Source organism: Brachyistius frenatus, unplaced genomic scaffold (genome assembly GCF_029030835.1).
Source record: "Brachyistius frenatus isolate BFR_SWC_R1_liver_20210118 unplaced genomic scaffold, ASM2903083v1 Contig_464, whole genome shotgun sequence".
Taxonomy (NCBI): domain Eukaryota; kingdom Metazoa; phylum Chordata; class Actinopteri; family Embiotocidae; genus Brachyistius; species Brachyistius frenatus.
The window spans coordinates 16,449-30,000 of record NW_027211063.1 but is presented as its reverse complement, the minus strand read 5'-3'; the positions used below and the strand labels follow the sequence as shown (position 1 = coordinate 30,000).

The window sequence follows — 13,552 nt, the reverse complement described above, 5'->3', positions numbered from 1 at the left end:
TCCAGCTAGCCTCCACTAGGACTGTAAGTGCGTGACTATCCGTGGTGTTACGGTACGGGTGCTCGGAGCGACCAAAAAGGACCAAAAGAGACCCGACATCACCAAATGGGTCATTTAATAGAACTATAACAAATAGAAACTACATTATATTACATAGTAGATGTTAACAAGTGAAACAAATCGCTGAAGAACCAGAACCAAAGTTTTTATCTAACGAATGCACATCACAAACTTATAATATTATAAGTCCACAAACATCTCCACATTTCCAGAAGTGTAGAATCGACAGTTTTACATTTCAATATGTTTCCTCTAAAACAAGTTATTCAGCTTCTTTTCACCACAGACGCTGCCATGTGACGTCGATTCACCTGTCACACCTGTCACACCTCCACCTCTCACACCTCCACCTGTCACACCTCCACCTGTCACACCTCCACCTGTCACACTTCCACCTGTCACACCTCCACCTGTCACACCTCCACCTCTCACACCTCCACCTGTCACACTTCCACCTGTCACACCTCCACCTGTCACACCTCCACCTCTCACACCTCCACCTGTCACACCTCCACCTGTCACACCTCCACCTGTCACACTTCCACCTGTCACACTTCCACCTGTCACACCTCCACCTCTCACACCTCCACCTGTCACACTTCCACTTGTCACACCTCCACCTCTCACACCTCCACCTGTCACACCTCCACCTCTCACACCTCCACCTGTCACACTTCCACCTGTCACACCTCCACCTGTCACACCTCCACCTGTCACACCTCCACCTGTCACACTTCCACCTGTCACACTTCCACCTGTCACACCTCCACCTCTCACACCTCCACCTCTCACACCTCCACCTGTCACACTTCCACCTGTCACACCTCCACCTGTCACACCTCCACCTCTCACACCTCCACCTGTCACACCTCCACCTGTCACACCTCCACCTGTCACACTTCCACCTGTCACACTTCCACCTGTCACACCTCCACCTGTCACACCTCCACCTGTCACACTTCCACCTGTCACACCTCCACCTGTCACACCTCCACCTGTCACACTTCCACCTGTCACACCTCCACCTCTCACACCTCCACCTGTCACACTTCCACCTGTCACACCTCCACCTGTCACACCTCCACCTGTCACACCTCCACCTGTCACACCTCCACCTCTCACACCTCCACCTGTCACACCTCCACCTGTCACACCTCCACCTGTCGAAGATGTTTCAGGCCGAATGACATGAAACATGAGATGAAGCAACATGAGAACTTCAGGAGAAGTGGTCGTAACAGAAGCACTGAAGGCTGTTGTGTTCACACACAGCGGGAGTGGGAGGAGCCATCCAGGTGTGTGTGTAAGTCTGAGCTGCTGCACACACACACACACACACACACACACACACACACACACACACACACACACACACACACACACACACACACACACACACACACACACACACACACACACACAGACACACACACACACACACACACACACACACACACACACACACACACACACAGACACACACACACACACACACACACACACACACACACACACACACACACACACACACACACACACACACACACACACACACACACACACACACACACACACACACACACAGACACACACACACACACACACACACACACACACACACACACAGACACACACACACAGACACACACACACACACACACAGACACACACACACACACACACACACACACACACACAGACACACACACACACACACAGACACACACACACACACAGACACACACAGACACACACACACACACACACACACACACACACACACACACACACACACACACACACACACACACAGACACACACACACACACACACACACACACACACACACACACACACACACACACACACACACACACACACACACACACACACACACACACAGACACACACACACACACACACACACACACACACACACACAGACACACACACACAGACACACACACAGACACACACAGACACACACACACACACACACTCATTCCTCTCCAGCTGTGTGTGTGTGTGTGTGTGTGTGTGTGTGTGTGTGTGTGTGTGTGTGTGTGTGTGAAGCATTGAATGCTGTGCTGGAACAACAGCTACCCCTGCTGGCAGGTCAGAGTCAGTGCTGCTGTACTCATAATGCCACAGGGCACGGTGCTTGTGTGTGTGTGTGTGTGTGTGTGTGTGTGTGTGTGTGTGTGTGTGTGTGTGTGTGTGTGTGTGTGTGTGTGTGTGTGTGTGTGTGTGTGTGTGTGTGTGTGTGTGTGTGTGTGTGTGTGTGTGTGTGTGTGTGTGTGTGTGTGTGTGTGTGTGTGTGTGTGTGTGTGTGTGTGTGTGTGTCTGACAGGAGTGTATCTCACATGTTGTAAACAGCTGGACACCAGCAGAGTCATGGAGGTCGTCTGATTGTAAACTGAACCTTCACTACTTCATTAAATCTGCTCTTTACACACTTTATTCTTCTCTACGGTTTAAAAAAAGGACATGTGACATCAGTGTGGTGACATACAGGGGAATAAATATAAATATGAAATATACTGAGGACGCAAAAACAGATAGATTCACTTCGCTGTCATTAACCTGCAAGAAAATCTGGTCATCATGATATTCACACATCAAACACCAGAAAAAAAACTCAAATAAAAAGTCAAACAGATGAAATATCTCAAGATTTATGTGGATTGAAAATGGCAATATGAGCTTTTAGTCAAAATGTTGAAGTAACTTTTTGAATGGGAGTCTGTGTTTTCACTTTTCAGAACCGGAGACTACAAACAGATCCTCATAAATCTCGAGATATTTCATCTGTTTGACTTTTTTCTGGTGTTTGATGTGTGAATATCATGATGACCAGATTTTCTTGCAGGTTAATGACAGCTGAGTGAATCTATCTGTTTTTGCGTCCTCAGTATCAGGCTGTTCAAGTAACCTGTAAAGATTAGTTTACAGAAAATAATGTCGAGCAGCTTTACAAATATAAAAAATAACATAAGTCTTTTTTCCTTTAAAATAATAATAAAAAAAATTATTTGGTATTATTAGTGTTCCTGTTCCACATTCACTCTTTATTCAGACGGTTTCCCGCTGATATTCAGGACGTCTGTCCACTTTAATTCACCCATTAGTTCATTACAATAACTGAGAAAATGACTGTTTTGGTTTTTTACATTTCCAGTCAGGCATTTTCAGACAGCTACGAGCTGTGAAGCGGCGGGGTCCTTCCGGGTCCTTCCTGCCCTGAGCCGCTCCGCCAGCAGCCTGACGTCAACCGAGCACCGGACGCAAAACAACGAATTCACCCGAAACCCTCCGTTAACCGACCGGGTCCCGGGAGCTATGATGGGCGGGAAGACGAGCGCGATGGCCGCGGGGGTGTGCGGGGCTCTGTTCGTCGGTTACTGCATCTATTTCGACAGGAAGCGACGGAGTGACCCCGACTTCAAGAACAGGCTGCGGGAACGTGAGTGGTGACCTCCTCCTCTTCCTCCTCCTCCTGTTCTCCCTCCTCCTCCTCTCCCTCTTCCTCCTCCTCCTCTTCCTCCTCCTCCTGTTCCTCCTCCTCCTCCTGTTCTCCCTCCTCCTGTTCTCCCTCCTCCTCCTGTTCCCCTCCTCCTCCTCCTGTTCTACCTCCTCCTCCTCCTGTTCTCCCTCCTCCTCCTGTTCCTCCTCCTCCTCCTGTTCTCCTCCTCCTCCTCCTCCTCCTGTTCTCCCTCCTCCTCCTCCTCCTTTTCTTCATCGGGTCCGGTCCGGTCCGGTCTCACCAGTAAAGGTGTTAGCGCGGTGAGGAAAGGCAGCGCCGCCGTGTCCGGACCGGTTTGTCGGACTGGTTTGGTTTGTCCGGACCGGTTTGTCGGACTGGTTTGGTTTGTCCGGACCGGTTTGTCGGACCGGTTTGTCCGGACCGGTTTGTCGGACTGGTTTGGTTTGTCCGGACCGGTTCGTCCGGACCGGTTTGTCGGACCGGTTTGGTTTGTCTGGACCGGTTTGTCGGACTGGTTTGGTTTGTCCGGACCGGTTCGTCCGGACCGGTTTGTCGGACTGGTTTGGTTTGTCCGGACCGGTTTGTCGGACCGGTTTGTCCGGACCGGTTTGTCGGACTGGTTTGGTTTGTCCGGACCGGTTTGTCGGACCGGTTTGTCCGGACCGGTTCGTCCGGACCGGTTTGTCGGACTGGTTTGGTTTGTCCGGACCGGTTTGTCGGACCGGTTTGTCCGGACCGGTTTGTCGGACTGGTTTGGTTTGTCCGGACCGGTTTGTCGGACCGGTTTGTCCGGACCGGTTTGTCGGACTGGTTTGGTTTGTCCGGACCGGTTCATCCGGACCGGTTTGTCGGACCGGTTTGAGCTCTCAGGCCGGAGTCCATTCAGATATCAGGTGTTTTAACGTGTTCTCGGAGGACTCGTTCAGAACTGAGCAGAGCGGAGATGAGACTTCACGCACGGCCCGCGGGCGGGTCGGCGTACACCGGACATCTGCCAGTAAAGAGCAATTTTTTTTCTCTGAAGAAATCTGTCTGGCTCTTAATTTACTGAAGTAGTTCGGTTCGGTTCGGATGTTGTGTGACGGGACCGGATGTGAACAGTGAATGCAGCCACACATCTGCTTAACATCTGGGTGTTAGGACGCTCGGTGATCCTGTCGGTTGGTCCTCAGGAGGAAGAGAGCTGCCACCTGAGACGAAGACACGCTCCAAACATTGTCCCAACAGGGACATGTTGTTGTCTCCTGTTAAATTGACCACATTTATCATTGAGTTTGGTGCAAGTTGTATTTTTGTAAATGTCTTTACTTTTCCACTGAAATATGAAATAAATCACGACTTGTGAAAAGTCCTTTCAGCTCCTTCTATGTCAAATGTAAAGACACACAGTCATAGTGCCGCCAGCACAGTTGGGGTTAAAAGGCTCTTGCTCAGGGGCACTTCAGCAGGCAGGGAATGCAGCCTGAAGCCTCCACTGGGTCACTCTGGGTCACTCTGGGTCACTGGGTCACTCTGGGTCACTCTGGGTCACTGGGTCTGGGTCACTCGGTCACTCTGGGTCACTCTGGGTCACCCTGGGTCACACTGGGTCACTCTGGGTCACTCTGGGTCACCCTGGGTCACTGGGTCACTCGGTCACTGGGTCACTCTGGGTCACCCTGGGTCACACTGGGTCACACTGGGTCACTCTGGGTCACCCTGGGTCACTGGGTCACCCTGGGTCACTCTGGGTCACTGGGTCACTCTGGGTCACACTGGGTCACTCTGGGTCACCCTGGGTCACTCTGGGTCACTCTGGGTCACACTGGGTCACTCTGGGTCACTCTGGGTCACTGGGTCACTGGGTCACTGGGTCACTGGGTCACTCTGGGTCACACTGGGTCACTCTGGGTCACCCTGGGTCACTCTGGGTCACTCTGGGTCACTGGGTCACTCTGGGTCACTCTGGGTCACTCTGGGTCACTCTGGGTCACACTGGGTCACCCTGGGTCACTCTGGGTCACTGGGTCACTCTGGGTCACTGGGTCACACTGGGTCACTCTGGGTCACTGGGTCACTCTGGGTCACTCTGGGTCACTGGGTCATCCTGGGTCACTCTGGGTCACACTGGGTCACTGGGTTACACTGGGTCACTCTGGGTCACTCTGGGTCACCCTGGGTCACTCTGGGTCACTCTGGGTCACACTGGGTCACTCTGGGTCACACTGGGTCACTCTGGGTCACTCGGGGTCAACGGCTTCCTTTCTTCAGAAGACGCCATTACAGTTCAGCTTTAACATACAACAACACACCTGGTGAGGAAGATGAGCTGTCCGTCACACAGGGGTCAAAGGTCCTGTGTGTGTGTGTGTGTGTGTGTGCGTGTGTGTGTGTGTGTGTCTGTGTGTGTGTGTGTGTGTGTGTGTGTGTGTGTGTGTGTGTGTGTGTGTGTGTGTGTCTGTGTGTGTGTGTGTGTGTGTGTGTGTGTGTGTCTGTGTGTGTGTGTGTGTGTCTGTGTGTGTCTGTGTGTGTGTGTGTGTGTGTGTGTGTGTGTGTGTGTGTGTGTGTGTGTGTGTGTGTGTGTGTGTCTGTGTGTGTGTGTGTGTGTGTGTGTGTGTGTGTGTGTGTGTGTGTGTGTGTGTGTGTGTGTGTGTGTGTGTGTGTGTGTCTGTGTGTGTGTGTGTGTGTGTGTGTGTCTGTGTGTGTGTGTGTGTGTGTGTGTGTGTGTGTGTGTGTGTGTGTGTGTGTGTGTGTGTGTGTGTGTGTGTGTGTGTGTGTGTGTGTGTGTGTGTGTGTGTGTCTGTGTGTGTGTGTGTGTGTGTGTGTGTGTGTGTGTGTGTGTGTGTGTGTGTGTGTGTGTGTGTGTGTGTGTGTGTGTGTGTGTGTGTGTGTGTGTGTGTGTGTGTGTCTGTGTGTGTGTGTGTGTGTGTCTGTGTGTGTGTGTGTGTGTGTGTGTGTGTGTGTGTGTGTGTGTGTGTGTGTGTATCTGTGTGTGTGTGTGTGTGTCTGTGTGTGTGTGTGTGTGTGTGTGTGTGTGTGTGTGTGTGTGTGTGTGTGTGTGTGTGTGTGTGTGTGTATGTGTGTGTGTGTGTGTGTCTGTGTGTGTCTGTGTGTGTGTGTGTGTGTGTGTGTGTGTGTGTGTGTGTGTGTGTGTGTGTGTGTGTGTGTGTGTGTGTGTGTGTGTGTGTGTGAGATGTGTTACACAACCGACCGGTGGGACCGGTGGTGCGTTCAGGGACCGGTGGTGCGTGCATAGAAACTTTAACCGCCAACAACGTCTCCACAAACACAATAACTCTGTTTCTGTGCTGTGAGCCTCCAGCTGGTGGAGTTTGTGTGTTGTGTGTTTTATCTCTGAGTGTGTTGTGTTGTGTGTTTCATCTCTGAGTGTGTTGTGTGTTTCATCTCTGAGTGTGTTGTGTGTTTATCTCTGAGTGTGTTGTGTGTTTCATCTCTGAGTGTGTTGTGTTTTATCTCTGAGTGTGTTGTGTGTTTTATCTCTGAGTGTGTGTGTGTGTGTGTTGTGTGTTTCATCTCTGTGTGTTGTGTGTTTCATCTCTGAGTGTGTTGTGTGTTTCATCTCTGAGTGTGTTGTGTGTTTTATCTCTGTGTGTTGTGTGTTTTATCTCTGAGTGTGTTGTGTGTTTTATCTCTGAGTGTGTTGTGTGTTTTATCTCTGAGTGTGTTGTGTGTTTTATCTCTGAGTGTGTTGTGTGTTTTATCTCTGAGTGTGTTGTGTGTTTTATCTCTGAGTGTGTTGTGTGTTTTATCTCTGAGTGTGTTGTGTTGTTGTGTGTTTTATCTCTGAGTGTGTTGTGTTGTGTTGTGTGTTTTATCTCTGAGTGTGTTGTGTGTGTGTTGTGTGTTTGTGTTGTGTGTGTTGTGTTGTGTGTTTCATCTCTGAGTGTGTTGTGTGTTTTATCTCTGAGTGTGTTGTGTGTTTTATCTCTGAGTGTGTTGTGTTGTGTTGTGTGTTTTATCTCTGAGTGTGTTGTGTGTTTTATCTCTGAGTGTGTTGTGTTGTGTGTTGTGTGTTTTATCTCTGAGTGTGTTGTGTGTTTGTTGTCTGTTGAGTGTGTTGTGTTGTGTTGTGTGTTGTGTGTTTGTGTCTGTTGTGTGTGTTGTGTTGTGTGTTGTGTGTTTCATCTCTGAGTGTGTTGTGTGTTTGTTTCATCTGAGTGTGTTGTGTGTTTTATCTCTGAGTGTGTTGTGTGTTTGTGTGTGTGTTGTGTGTTGTGTTGTGTGTTTTGTGTGTGTGTGTTGTGTGTTTCATCTCTGAGTGTGTTGTGTGTTTTATCTGTGTGTTGTGTTGTGTGTTGTGTTGTGTTGTGTGTGTTTTATCTCTGAGTGTGTTGTGTTGTGTGTTGTGTGTTTTATCTCTGAGTGTGTTGTGTGTTTCATCTCTGAGTGTGTTGTGTTGTGTGTTTCATCTCTGAGTGTGTTGTGTTGTGTGTTTCATCTCTGAGTGTGTTGTGTGTTGTGTGTTGTGTGTTTCATCTCTGAGTGTGTTGTGTTGTGTGTGTGTGTTGTGTGTTTCATCTCAGTGTGTTGTGTTGTGTGTTTCATCTGAGTGTGTTGCGTTGTGTGTTTCATCTCTGAGTGTGTTGTGTTGTGTGTTTCATCTCTGAGTGTGTTGTGTGTTTCATCTCTGAGTGTGTTGTGTTGTGTTGTGTGTTTCATCTCTGAGTGTGTTGTGTTGTGTGTTGTGTGTTTCATCTCTGAGTGTGTTGTGTTGTGTTGTGTGTTTCATCTCTGAGTGTGTTGTGTTGTGTTGTGTGTTTCATCTCTGAGTGTGTTGTGTTGTGTTGTGTGTTTCATCTCTGAGTGTGTTGTGTGTGTTGCAGGCAGGAGGAAGCAGAAGGTTGCCACGGAGAGGGCCGGCCTGGCAAAGGTGAGCTCCGTCCGGTCCAGGTGGAGACGGGTCCCACACATCCTTCCACACTGATGTAAACCCACTGAAGTCAGAGCTGTCTCCATGGGGACGGGGGTGGGGGGCGGTCCTTTAAGGTGGACCAGCTGGTTTCATTTAGGAGACAGACTGAGACCTGAGAAACGTCTTTCTGCTGAGTTCAGCATGTTTGTAACGTTTACTAAAACTAGTCAAACTCTTTTTAACTCATCAGCTGGCTGAGACGACAGAGAGGAGGACAGGGGACAGAGGGGAGGACAGAGAGGTGGACAGGGGGCAGAGAGGTGAACAGAGGGGTGGACAGGGGACAGAGAGGTGAACAGAGGGGATGACAGAGGGGTGGATGGGACAGAGAGGAGGACAGAGGACAGAGAGGAAGGCAGAGGGGAGAAAGGAGAGTTGGACAGAGGACATAGAGGATGACACGGGACAGAGGGGAGGACAGAGAGGTGGATAGGGCACATGGAGGAGGACAGAAGGGAGGACATATGGGAGAAAAGAGAGGTGGACAGGGGACATAGAGGAGGACACAGGACAGAGGGGTGGACAGGGCACATAGAGGAGGACAGAAGGGAGGACATCTGGGAGAAAAGAGAGGTGAACAGGGGACATAGAGGAGGACACGGGACAGAGGGGTGGACAGGGCACATAGAGGAGGACAGAAGGGAGGACATATGGGAGAAAAGAGAGGTGGACAGGGGACATAGAGGAGGACACGGGACAGAGGGGTGGACAGGGCACATAGAGGAGGACAGAAGGGAGGACATCTGGGAGAAAAGAGAGGTGAACAGGGGACATAGAGGAGGACACGGGACAGAGGGGTGGACAGGGCACATAGAGGAGGACAGAAGGGAGGACATCTGGGAGAAAAGAGAGGTGGACAGGGGACATAGAGGAGGACAGAAGGGAGGACATATGGGAGAAAAGAGAGGTGGACAGGGGACATAGAGGAGGTCACGGGACAGAGGGGTGGACAGGGCACATAGAGGAGGACAGAGGGGAGAAAAGAGGTGGACAGGGGACAGAGAGGAGGACGGTAGGAGGGACTGATACAGACTGATGTCTGTGTTCTTCATTCTTTCGAAGCTTAATATTAATTCATACAATGATGATGCTGTAATTGTTATGGATGTTTTATTTGACTGAGCTTTCCTTCCAGTGGCGTGTTGTTGACTTTGAAGGGACTCAGTTTGTCTCTGACAGAAATGTGACGAGTCGTGTTCCTTCAAAATGCTCGGTCGAATGTTTTCTGAGAACGTGTCCTTCGTCTCTCGTACCGACCCGTTTGTCTGACTGTTGATCGTCCTGCAGCTTCCAGATCTGAAGGATGCCGAAGCTGTGCAGAAGTTCTTCCTGGAGGAGATCCAGCTGGGGGAGGAGCTGCTGGCTCAGGGTAACGTTGGGACATTTTCTGAAATCTAACCGCTGAACAGGAGACTCAGTTAGAACCGCTGATAGAGGCGAACAGAGGAAACACAAAGTCTGGACTCATAAAAACGTTGTGGACGGGAAGGAGTGAGCACCTGGAAACTAACTGAGGAGACAGACGGAGAGGACATCTTGATCACGAAGCCTCTCATTTCATTTCACTTCATATCACATCTTATGTGGGCAGGAGGAAATGTCTATTAAATGAGAGAAGAAAGTCCACAGCTCACATTTAACTGCAGTCGTGACATCTTGCTGAAAAATAAACATCGTTTGTAAAAATCCAAGAACTCATCAAACAGCATGAGACTTCCAAACTGCACAATCAGCTTCTTTGCTCATGTTGTGCTCAGTTTACTGCAGCTGTGTGAAGTGAAGACGTCGCCGTGGAGCTTCATCACTTTACATCTGAGCTTCATCTCCTCCACCAACACCTCCAGCTCTCCGTTGTTGACACGATTCACCAAAGCAGCACACGGATGATTTTACACCTCCACTGTTATAATAAGCGTTGCCCACTGATGGCTGAGAGTGAAGGCAGATATGAGGCTGATCTACGTGCGCTCATTTCCACGTGGATTGTGATTTATAACGGGAACACTGCGTGCAGGTGCTCCATGAACTAGAATATTTCAGTGTCTCCTGGTCAGGATGAGATTACTGCAGAGATCAGAAACATCAGCACCTCCACTCCAACAGCTGCCCGGCATTTATGCACATATTCTGCTCTCTTCATCGACAGTTGGATTATTTTTTTGTGAAGTTAGTTTTGTATTCTTTCTCATGTGGAACATGAAGATCCTCACTGCAGTGAGACCTGCAGATAAGAATAAGTCTTGTGTTTGTGCTTCATCCTCAGGAGACTATGAGAAAGGTGTGGACCACCTGACCAACGCCATCGCAGTGTGCGGTCAGCCTCAGCAGCTGCTGCAGGTGCTGCAGCAAACTCTGCCGCCGCCCGTCTTCCAGATGCTGCTCACCAAACTGCCCAGCATCAGCCAGGTAGGACTTCCCCTAGAACTGGTCCAGCATCAGCCAGGTAGGACTTCCCCGAGAACTGGTCCAGCATCAGCCAGGTAGGACTTCCCCGAGAACTGGTCCAGCATCAGCCAGGTAGGACTTCCCCGAGAACTGGTCCAGCATCAGCCAGGTAGGACTTCCCCTAGAACTGGTCCAGCATCAGCCAGGTAGGACTTCCCCTAGAACTGGTCCAGCATCAGCCAGGTAGGACTTCCCCTAGAACTGGTCCAGCATCAGCCAGGTAGGACTTCCCCTAGAACTGGTCCAGCATCAGCCAGGTAGGACTTCCCCTAGAACTGGTCCAGCATCAGCCAGGTAGGACTTCCCCTAGAACTGGTCCAGCATCAGCCAGGTAGGACTTCCCCTAGAACTGGTCCAACATCAGCCAGGTAGGACTTCCCCTAGAACTGGTCCAGCATCAGCCAGGTAGGACTTCCCCTAGAACTGGTCCAGCATCAGCCAGGTAGGACTTCCCCTAGAACTGGTCCAACATCAGCCAGGTAGGACTTCCCCTAGAACTGGTCCAGCATCAGCCAGGTAGGACTTCCCCTAGAACTGGTCCAGGATCAGCCAGGTAGGACTTCCCCTAGAACTGGTCCAGGATCAGCCAGGTAGGACGCTCCACCTGGAACTGGTCCAGGATCAGCCAGGTAGGACGCTCCACCTAGAACTGGTCCAGGATCAGCCAGGTAGGACGCTCCACCTAGAACTGGTCCAGGATCAGCCAGGGGGATTGACAGGATCAGGTGGCTCATACACCTCCCAAGCAGGTTCAGCAGGATTAACGAGAGGGCAATAAATCCCTGACTGGCCCAGTTTTCGTCAGGCACCCCGTCCACCCTGACTGACTTGGACTCAGCTTGTAGCCCCAACATCTTTTGAACTCGTCCTAAATAACCCCCCGAACCAGTCGAGCTGCAGCAAGGTAGTACCTACATGTTCTGAACTGGTCCAGTATCACCCACGTAACCCCCCCCCTCCTCCCCAGCCCCCTTTATGTGGTCCAGAAATCAGTCTGCACTCACATCTCCCCAACTGATCCAGAACCTGTCAGATAGTCAGCAAACCTTCCCAGGTAGCTCTAAAACCCAGCTGCCTGGTCCAGAATCAGAGCCGGTCCAAAGCTGATCCATGTAGTCCAAACTCTGCGCCGGCTGTTTGTCACGTGTTGTTTTTCCTGCTCCTCCTGCAGCGGATCGTGAGCGCACAGAGTCTGAGCGAGGACGATATAGAATGAGGAGCGGACCCTCCTCTTCCTCACGTGGACCTCCTCCTTCCATCACGACCTGCCACCGCCTCAGCCTCCATCCGCTCGGCTGACGTCCATCATGTTCCACCAAGGCGTCCTGAAGGGATTTATTTTTTATTCCTGGTTCCCCCGTGACTTTTTATTTACTTATATTACCCGTTTTGGGGTATTAGAATATCTCGCTCATAAAGCCCAGAGAAACCCAAACCTGTTCCCACTCCTCCATCACGGAGTGTGCGCTCCTGCTCCTCCTCCTCCTCCTCCAGGGAGTGGAGTGTGCACCACACATCCTGACAGCATCATGGTCCAGGTCCACCGTCCCAACCATCATCGTCATGGCATCAGTCGTAGGAAGTTCTGTCTGCTCGGATGCTTCGCCGAGTATTTATTGTTTTATCAGTCGTCTTTCTTTTCGCTCTTAGACTTGGAGACACTTTTTAAAGGTGTTGAAATGTTTTGTTCATTTTAAAGAGGATGACCCTCTTTAGAAAAAAATAAAATATGTGAATAAATGAGGTGTCTTTTGATTTTAATTGGAAAGGAACATCATGTCCCCCACTTCTTCAGTAAACAGTCTGCAGTAAGCTTCAGCGCCACCAACCGTCTCGGTTCAGTCGATGCGACGTATCTTCCGCTGCAGAGGATTGTGGGTCAGAACAGCTCGAGTAGTATGGTGGCCTGCAGATGTAGTAGAACATCCTGGTACTTTTGGCATCTTACGTTTTACATACTATGTACTGGGACATACTAAATCTGTTTCTGCCAAACTAAGTAGTAGGTCAGTGTGGATACTGGAACGTACCAAGTAGCAGGTTAGTGTGGATACTGGAACGTACCAAGTAGCAGGTTAGTGTGGATACTGGAACGTACCAAGTAGTAGGTTAGTGTGGATACTGGAACGTACCAAGTAGCAGGTTAGTGTGAATACTGGAACGTACCAAGTAGCAGGTTAGCGTGAATACTGGAACGTACCAAGTAGTAGGTTAGTGTGGATACTGGAACGTACCAAGTAGCAGGTTAGTGTGGATACTGGAACGTACCAAGTAGCAGGTCAGTGTGAATACAGGAACGTACCAAGTAGCAGGTTAGCGTGGATACTGGAACGTACCAAGTAGCAGGTTAGCGTGAATACTGGAACGTACCAAGTAGTATATTAGTGTGAATACTGGAACGTACCAAGTAGTAGGTTAGTGTGGATACTGGAACGTACCAAGTAGCAGGTTAGCGTGAATACTGGAACGTACCAAGTAGTATGTTAGCGTGAATATGGAACGTACCAAGTAGTATATTAGTGTGAATACTGGAACGTACCAAGTAGTAGGTTAGTGTGGATACTGGAACGTACCAAGTAGCAGGTTAGCGTGAATACTGGAATGTACCAAGTAGTATGTTAGTGTGAATACTGGAACGTACCAAGTAGTAT

General features: G+C 50.0%; 1 protein-coding gene across 1 annotated transcript; it reads left to right on the top strand.

Moving 5' to 3' along the window:
• Window positions 1–3,288: 3,288 nt before the first annotated feature.
• On the top strand, window positions 3,289–12,641 carry tomm20b (translocase of outer mitochondrial membrane 20b). Its single transcript, XM_069687456.1, has 5 exons — window positions 3,289–3,523; window positions 8,368–8,414; window positions 9,744–9,825; window positions 10,720–10,862; window positions 12,073–12,641. The coding sequence occupies exons 1-5, from the start codon at window positions 3,400–3,402 to the stop codon at window positions 12,115–12,117; spliced, it is 441 nt and encodes a 146-aa protein (XP_069543557.1). The 5' UTR covers window positions 3,289–3,399; the 3' UTR covers window positions 12,118–12,641.
• The last annotated feature ends 911 nt before the right edge of the window (window positions 12,642–13,552 follow it).